Source organism: Physella acuta, unplaced genomic scaffold (genome assembly GCF_028476545.2).
Source record: "Physella acuta isolate Inbredline_101_S28 unplaced genomic scaffold, ASM2847654v3 ptg000476l, whole genome shotgun sequence".
In the NCBI taxonomy this organism is placed as follows: Eukaryota; Metazoa; Mollusca; class Gastropoda; family Physidae; genus Physella; species Physella acuta.
In genome coordinates, this window is record NW_026731995.1 from 114,785 (window position 1) to 123,915 (window position 9,131).

Below are 9,131 nucleotides of genomic sequence, written 5' to 3' on the forward strand. Positions count from 1 at the left end.
TCTCACAGAAGCTGTCTAGTCCCAGTTCTCACAGAAGCTGTCTAGTCCCAGTTCTCACAGAAGCTGTCTAGTCCCAGTTCTCACAGAAGCTGTCTAGTCCCAGTTCTCACAGAAGCTGTCTAGTCCCAGTTCTCACAGAAGCTGTCTAGTCCCAGTTCTCACAGAAGCTGTCTAGTCCCAGTTCTCACAGAAGCTGTCTAGTCCCAGTTCTCACAGAAGCTGTCTAGTCCAGTAGTCACAGAAGCTGTCTAGTCCCAGTTCTCACAGAAGCTGTCCAGTCCCAGTTCTCACAGAAGCTGTCTAGTCCCATTGCTGTCACAGAATCTATAAATTTTGTTTCATATTTTATCTTGTGTGGTTTTATATTTACATATCCAGTTAATTTGTCTTTCTTAACGGGCTTGAGGAGTGCCTGTTGTCCTTGTAGACTACAACTGAATGATGAGTTATTATTTCTTCCACCTCTTTTTTTTTTTGTGACCTCTCATATTCTACGCCTAGATCTAATTCTTTTGCCTAACCCAGGGGTTCCCAACCCCGCGGGCGCCATGCAGTGGCGGAACTAGAAAAAAATGGCCCCCCCGCAAAAAATTTTTTTAGGCCCCTATATATATATATATATATATATATCTATATGTATACACATATATATATATATATATATATATATATATATATATATATATATATATATATATATCAGGTGCAGTGGCGTAGCGAGGTCGGGTGTCACCCCCCCCCCAGAGCCATAGAGACCCTTCCCAGGGACAAACTTTCAAATTTTCGATTTGCACCCCCCCCCCCCCCTCAAAATTTCGATTTGCACCCCCCCCTCGAGTTTTTCTCTATATATTTTGCTATTTTTTTGCCTTGGTGTCACCCCCCTAAATGGTGTCACCCGGTGCGGTCCGCACCCCCCGCTACGCCCCTGATCGGGTGTATATTAAACAAATGAATATCAATCGGCTAGAACATTGCCTCTTCTTTGTATAACATTTGAAACAGCTACTTATTACTTACTACAAAAGTAACAACACATATGAAGGTGTTTAGATATGATTTTTTTTTTAAATGAAAGACACAACGTGAACAAGAAAACATATCAACAGCAGTTTTAGCTTTTCTAAAATTCAAAATTCATTCTCCTGGATTTCAAATTAGCGAAATCTCTAATAACATCTTTTATGTCCATTTGTTTGGCTATTTTGGCTTCTATGCCAAGCAAAGAGAGATTGTGCAAACGTTCTTGGCCCGTGGAGCTGCGTAAATAGTTTTTTATTATTTTAAGCTTGGAAAATGATCTTTCTGCTGTAGCCACAGTGACAGGTAGAGTAAGAAATAAAAATAATGCAGTTAAGACTTCTGAAAAGCTTGAAGAAATTGTAGAGTACTTGATGAATAATAGCTCAGCCAAATCTTTAATTGTTGATATTTTCACAAGTTCATCTTTCAGCATTGAGGCTGTCAAAACAATTTGTAAAGGAAATTCCGCTGAAAGATCTTCTTTGTATTTTAATTGAAGATTTTCGGCAGATTTTAAAATGTCTTGTTCTGGAAGTGATACTAACTGTGATGGAGCTAAGAAAGCGAACAAAGTACAAACCTCATGCATTCCCTGAAATCTCTTTTCGATTTGATTTATGACAATGTCTAACACACAATTAAATACATTAACTCTAAAGTCGTCTTCATTTCCAAAACGGTGGTCACAGGATAGTTCATCAAAATGTTTTTTTACTAGTTTTTGCCTTTTCCATGGAAAAGTTGGATTGATCTTCCATTTGTTCGCTATTTGAACTGTTTCATCTTTAACTAAACTGTACTGGCCAGTGGCGGAACTAGAAAAAAATGGCCCCCCCGCAAAAAATTTTTTTAGGCCCCTATATATATATATATATATATATATATCTATATGTATACACACATATATATATATATATATATATATATATATATATATATATATATATATATCAGGTGCAGTGGCGTAGCGAGGTCGGGTGTCACCCCCCCCCCCCCCCAGAGCCATAGAGACCCTTCCCAGGGACAAACTTTCAAATTTTCGATTTGCACCCCCCCCCCCCTCAAAATTTCGATTTGCACCCCCCCCTCGAGTTTTTCTCTATATATTTTGCTATTTTTTTGCCTTGGTGTCACCCCCCTAAATGGTGTCACCCGGTGCGGTCCGCACCCCCCGCTACGCCCCTGATCGGGTGTATATTAAACAAATGAATATCAATCGGCTAGAACATTGCCTCTTCTTTGTATAACATTTGAAACAGCTACTTATTACTTACTACAAAAGTAACAACACATATGAAGGTGTTTAGATATGATTTTTTTTTTAAATGAAAGACACAACGTGAACAAGAAAACATATCAACAGCAGTTTTAGCTTTTCTAAAATTCAAAATTCATTCTCCTGGATTTCAAATTAGCGAAATCTCTAATAACATCTTTTATGTCCATTTGTTTGGCTATTTTGGCTTCTATGCCAAGCAAAGAGAGATTGTGCAAACGTTCTTGGCCCGTGGAGCTGCGTAAATAGTTTTTTATTATTTTAAGCTTGGAAAATGATCTTTCTGCTGTAGCCACAGTGACAGGTAGAGTAAGAAATAAAAATAATGCAGTTAAGACTTCTGAAAAGCTTGAAGAAATTGTAGAGTACTTGATGAATAATAGCTCAGCCAAATCTTTAATTGTTGATATTTTCACAAGTTCATCTTTCAGCATTGAGGCTGTCAAAACAATTTGTAAAGGAAATTCCGCTGAAAGATCTTCTTTGTATTTTAATTGAAGATTTTCGGCAGATTTTAAAATGTCTTGTTCTGGAAGTGATACTAACTGTGATGGAGCTAAGAAAGCGAACAAAGTACAAACCTCATGCATTCCCTGAAATCTCTTTTCGATTTGATTTATGACAATGTCTAACACACAATTAAATACATTAACTCTAAAGTCGTCTTCATTTCCAAAACGGTGGTCACAGGATAGTTCATCAAAATGTTTTTTTACTAGTTTTTGCCTTTTCCATGGAAAAGTTGGATTGATCTTCCATTTGTTCGCTATTTGAACTGTTTCATCTTTAACTAAACTGTACTGGCTTCTGTATTCTTTTAAATGTGTCCTTGCAGTTTGTAGAGAGTCAGTTGCAGTCATGATATCTAAATTTTGTGTCTGTAACAATGTTGATGGGATATGCACTTCAGCTAATATCTTGGACAGAAGCACGCAAATAAAAACAAATTCAAAAGTGTTTATTTGGTTCTGCAGCCGTATTGCTTCATCTCGTTCGTCTTTCTTAGTACTTTTCAATGATAGTTCGATCAAAGCTCTCATTATATCTAAAAACCGAAGCTTAACTGCCATGAGAGAAGTATATCTTCCAGCCCAACGTGTCGGATTGAGTCGTTTTAGGGTAATCTTTGACTCTCCTGTAAACTGTGAGAGTAGGTCCCACCTTTTTATGCTGTTGCCAAAGTAGGAATAAATATTTTCTAATGTTGTGAAAAATGAAGAAACTTTCTTGCAGCTCTCGACGGCATCATTTATTACAAGATTCAAGTTGTGTGAGGCACAATGAACATACAGAGCACTTGGTACATCATTTCTCAAGAGAGCTTGAACACCATTATATGCCCCACTCATAACACTTGCACCATCATAGGCTTGTCCTCGACATTTGGTTAGGTTTATATCATTTATGTTAAGCACTTTTAAGGTTTCTTGATACAGTCCGTCCGCTGAATGATCTACTATTTCATTAAACCCTAAAAAGACTTCTCTTATTTCAAATGATGTAGGTTCATTTTTATCGTTTAGAATTATCTTCAGGTATCGAAATACTTGACTGAGTTGGTCTCTTTTTGTAATATCCTGTGTGGTGTCCATAATAATTGAATAAAAGGGCGCGTTTTTAATTTCAGCAACTAATGTAGCTTTCAGGCGTGTTGCTAGGCAATGTATAATTTCGTTTTGAATTTGGTGACTTAAATATTTCGTAGTTCCGTGTGGCATTGTCAAAACTTGTTTCATTACGTTGTCATACTTCGATAAAAGTTTCACCTGGGAGAGAAAATTTCCATTATACTCTTCATGCAGTTTTTCACGGTGTCCGCGAAAAGACAAAAAAATTTTTGAAAGCATTAAAGTAATGTTAGCGAGTCGCTCTAACACTTGTGCCCAAAAGTTTGATTCGTAGCGGATTTGCTCTTCTAGGTGTTTATCAATTGTTTGATTGTTCTTCCACTTTTCGTAGATGCAACATGATCTAATATGAAATTGGCTTTTTTCATGTACTTTTATCTTTTTTGAAAGCCCTTGCCAGTCTCTAACACCTTTTTTACGCCAACTTTCGTTTTTGTCAGTAGAAAACAACCAACATGGCTCGCAATATGCAGCATCCAACTTCGGAGAATAACACAGCCACAACCTTTCAATAAACCCAACTGTTGTTGAAGTTCTATAAAACTCTTCAGAAAACATCCGGTTATGTTGTGAGGGATCTCGTTTAAAAGGTCCTCGGGGTCGACAAGAGGCGGACATTATTATATTTTTCTTGGTAGCATCTGTTAATATTTTGTCCTGATAATCTGCAATATCTGTAGAAAATAAGCCACCTGTCGTAGAATCACTGTCTATTTCTTCGTCAGAATTTTCTTTATGTATATCTGTAGTAATACAATTCAGCTCAGCATTACTAGAATCAGAAATATTTGAAATATTTTGTTCATCGTTTTCAGACTCTTCTACACCTCTAGATGTACTTTGAATGTCCTCTTTATTTACAGCAGGCTTAAGAAACTGTGTCATTCTCGGTATTTTAGACAAACTCTCTTGTTGCCTCTTTAGCTTTCTTTTTTTCGCTGCACCGCTACTAGAACTTTGCTGTTTTTTCATTTTAGCCCTTTGAACATTTTAAAAGTAAATAGCTTAAAAATATAGATCATTAACATTAAATTATGTTAATCAAAGGCACGAATCATGAGTGAGGTCAATAAATGATATCAAGCTTTATAGCCCTACCCCCTCCACCCCACACATTTTACTGCAACTAAAATCCAATGCATGTTTTGTTATTTTTATTTTCACAAGAATACAAAATATTTTCTATGTCACATCACTTTAAGTTCCACCCCACCCCCCTCCCACCATAAGTAGTTCACCCTTACAACAGTACAACTCATCCACTCATGAGCTTGGAAATATGTGTACTGTACACTGAAGCTTTAATACTTTAATATTTAACCCAATCACAACCCACTTTCGTTGCTACACCAAAGACCAGAGTTTCTTCCAGGCATTTCTTCGGGGGGGGGGGGGGGGGGGGGTCGAAGCCCCCCCCCCCGAAATTTTTTTTACCGCCCCCCCCCCCCCCCCCCCCCCCGAAAGAAATTAATTTTATATAATTTATATAGAAAATATATACTTTTAACAGTGCCCGCCCCCCCCCCCCCTCCGAAAATTTCAAGTGCCCCCCCCCCCCCGAAGAGAAACGTCTGGAAGAAACACTGCCAAAGACCCACCCATATTATAACCGAATATAACCCCTCCCCGTTACGGGCTAAACATGAAACTAAACATTAATACATTCAAAGGTGATATAGATCTTTTGGTTGTTTTTAGGCTTAAAAGCTAGATCATTGTATCCTAAATTTGATTAACTTTAATGTATTTAGTGTTAATAACTAATGTTCAATTAATACGTGTACTAATTATAAAACAATTAATAATATAAAGACGAGCCTTACCTTCCTTGTTGTGTGAATTAGACTCGTCAACAAAATACTTCATCAGGTAAATGAACAACTACTGACTAGTGTCTTTAACAAAATGTGCAGAAGTGGTCAGTTTACAGTTCAGTAGTTCATAGACGGTTCGTTAATCTATGCATTACATCTTATTGTAAGAGTAAGGGTGTGGTGAGGGGTAGAGGTGAGGGGTAGGGGTGAGAGGGGGGAGGGGGGAGGGGTGAGAGTTGGGAAGGTTCAAGGGAAGGGGACTAGAAAGTGCCGATAAACATCTACATCAATAGTGCCGACTTTTTCCGGTCGTCTAGAAGACCAGAATAGTCGCCGCAACATTTCCCCAGCCCGATTTCAAAGCGTGCCGGCAAAAACTTCAGATGCTTCGCTAAAGGGAGATAACTTAAACTTTCACAAGTTTATTGATACAGTTGTTAAAGTAAAAATGAACGCAATTATAAATGTATGACATCGAAATAAATGATTATATTTTTTGTAGAGTCCAGGCCAGTAGTTTAAACACACAATCATATATATATATATATATATATATATATATATATATATATATATATATATATATATATATATATATATATATATATATATATAATATATATATATATATATATATATATATATATATATATATATATATATATATATATATATATATTTAATAATGTAAACAATATAACAATCCTTTTTTGTTCTCCTAATCGACGCCACTAAAAGTAAAAAGGTAGGCTACGTCTTTGAAGTTGTCTATATGTCTGGCGGTCTCTCGAGCTATAGTCTGTGCATTTTTCTCAAAGACGTTTGCCGACTATCGTGTTTTTTTGTAACTGTAGAAGAAAGATAACTCAACCTCCACCTAATTTTAAAAAAAAAATTAATTTTAAATTTATTTTTTTTTTACATTTTTTTAACAAAAATAATTTAGCCAGGATTTTTGGGCCCCCAATCGGTCTGCCCCCCCCCCCCCCCCCGCATTGCGGTGTCTGGCGGCACTGTTGTTCCGCCCCTGCGTCTTTGAAGTTGTCTATATGTCTGGCGGTCTCTCGAGCTATATTCTGTACATTTTTTTCAAAGACGTTTGCCGACTATCGTGTTTTTTTGTAACTGTAGAAGAAAGATAACTCGACCTCCACCTAATTTAAAAAAAAAAAAAATTTAATTTTTTTTTTGTTTTAATTTTTTTTTTTTACATTTTTTTTTAAAAATAATTTAGCCAGGATTTTTGGGGCCCCAATCGGTCTGCCCCCCTCCCCCGCATTGCGGTGTCTGGCGGCACTGTAGTTCCGCCCCTGCGTCTTTGAAGTTGTCTATATGTCTGGCGGTCTCTCGAGCTATAGTCTGTACATTTTTTTCAAAGACCTTTGGCGACTATCGTGTTTTTTTTTTGTAACTGTAGAAGAAAGATAACTCGACCTCCACCTTTTTTTTTTTTTTTTTTTTTTTTTTTTAAATTTTTTATTTTAATTTTTTTTTTTTTTAAATAATTTAGCCGGGATTTTTGGGCCCCCATTCGGTCTGGGCCCCCCCGCATTGCGGGGTCTGGCGGCACTGTAGTTCCGCCCCTGGTACTGGCTTCTGTATTCTTTTAAATGTGTCCTTGCAGTTTGTAGAGAGTCAGTTGCAGTCATGATATCTAAATTTTGTGTCTGTAACAATGTTGATGGGATATGCACTTCAGCTAATATCTTGGACAGAAGCACGCAAATAAAAACAAATTCAAAAGTGTTTATTTGGTTCTGCAGCCGTATTGCTTCATCTCGTTCGTCTTTCTTAGTACTTTTCAATGATAGTTCGATCAAAGCTCTCATTATATCTAAAAACCGAAGCTTAACTGCCATGAGAGAAGTATATCTTCCAGCCCAACGTGTCGGATTGAGTCGTTTTAGGGTAATCTTTGACTCTCCTGTAAACTGTGAGAGTAGGTCCCACCTTTTTATGCTGTTGCCAAAGTAGGAATAAATATTTTCTAATGTTGTGAAAAATGAAGAAACTTTCTTGCAGCTCTTGACGGCATCATTTATTACAAGATTCAAGTTGTGTGAGGCACAATGAACATACAGAGCACTTGGTACATCATTTCTCAAGAGAGCTTGAACACCATTATATGCCCCACTCATAACACTTGCACCATCATAGGCTTGTCCTCGACATTTGGTTAGGTTTATATCATTTATGTTAAGCACTTTTAAGGTTTCTTGATACAGTCCGTCCGCTGAATGATCTACTATTTCATTAAACCCTAAAAAGACTTCTCTTATTTCAAATGATGTAGGTTCATTTTTATCGTTTAGAATTATCTTCAGGTATCGAAATACTTGACTGAGTTGGTCTCTTTTTGTAATATCCTGTGTGGTGTCCATAATAATTGAATAAAAGGGCGCGTTTTTAATTTCAGCAACTAATGTAGCTTTCAGGCGTGTTGCTAGGCAATGTATAATTTCGTTTTGAATTTGGTGACTTAAATATTTCGTAGTTCCGTGTGGCATTGTCAAAACTTGTTTCATTACGTTGTCATACTTCGATAAAAGTTTCACCTGGGAGAGAAAATTTCCATTATACTCTTCATGCAGTTTTTCACGGTGTCCGCGAAAAGACAAAAAATTTTTTGAAAGCATTAAAGTAATGTTAGCGAGTCGCTCTAACACTTGTGCCCAAAAGTTTGATTCGTAGCGGATTTGCTCTTCTAGGTGTTTATCAATTGTTTGATTGTTCTTCCACTTTTCGTAGATGCAACATGATCTAATATGAAATTGGCTTTTTTCATGTACTTTTATCTTTTTTGAAAGCCCTTGCCAGTCTCTAACACCTTTTTTACGCCAACTTTCGTTTTTGTCAGTAGAAAACAACCAACATGGCTCGCAATATGCAGCATCCAACTTCGGAGAATAACACAGCCACAACCTTTCAATAAACCCAACTGTTGTTGAAGTTCTATAAAACTCTTCAGAAAACATCCGGTTATGTTGTGAGGGATCTCGTTTAAAAGGTCCTCGGGGTCGACAAGAGGCGGACATTATTATATTTTTCTTGGTAGCATCTGTTAATATTTTGTCCTGATAATCTGCAATATCTGTAGAAAATAAGCCACCTGTCGTAGAATCACTGTCTATTTCTTCGTCAGAATTTTCTTTATGTATATCTGTAGTAATACAATTCAGCTCAGCATTACTAGAATCAGAAATATTTGAAATATTTTGTTCATCGTTTTCAGACTCTTCTACACCTCTAGATGTACTTTGAATGTCCTCTTTATTTACAGCAGGCTTAAGAAACTGTGTCATTCTCGGTATTTTAGACAAACTCTCTTGTTGCCTCTTTAGCTTTCTTTTTTTCGCTGCACCGCTACTAGAACTTTGCTGTTTTTTCATT

General features: G+C 36.8%; 1 protein-coding gene across 1 annotated transcript; it reads right to left on the bottom strand.

Annotated features, from left to right (window-relative positions):
- Positions 1–2,400: 2,400 nt before the first annotated feature.
- On the bottom strand, positions 2,401–4,812 carry LOC131944010 (zinc finger MYM-type protein 1-like). The gene is made up of 2 exons (XM_059304452.1): positions 4,383–4,812; positions 2,401–3,953 (listed from the first exon to the last, which is right to left on the bottom strand). Exons 1-2 carry the CDS (start codon positions 4,810–4,812, stop codon positions 2,401–2,403), a joined length of 1,983 nt encoding a protein of 660 aa, XP_059160435.1.
- Between the last annotated feature and the right edge of the window lie 4,319 nt (positions 4,813–9,131).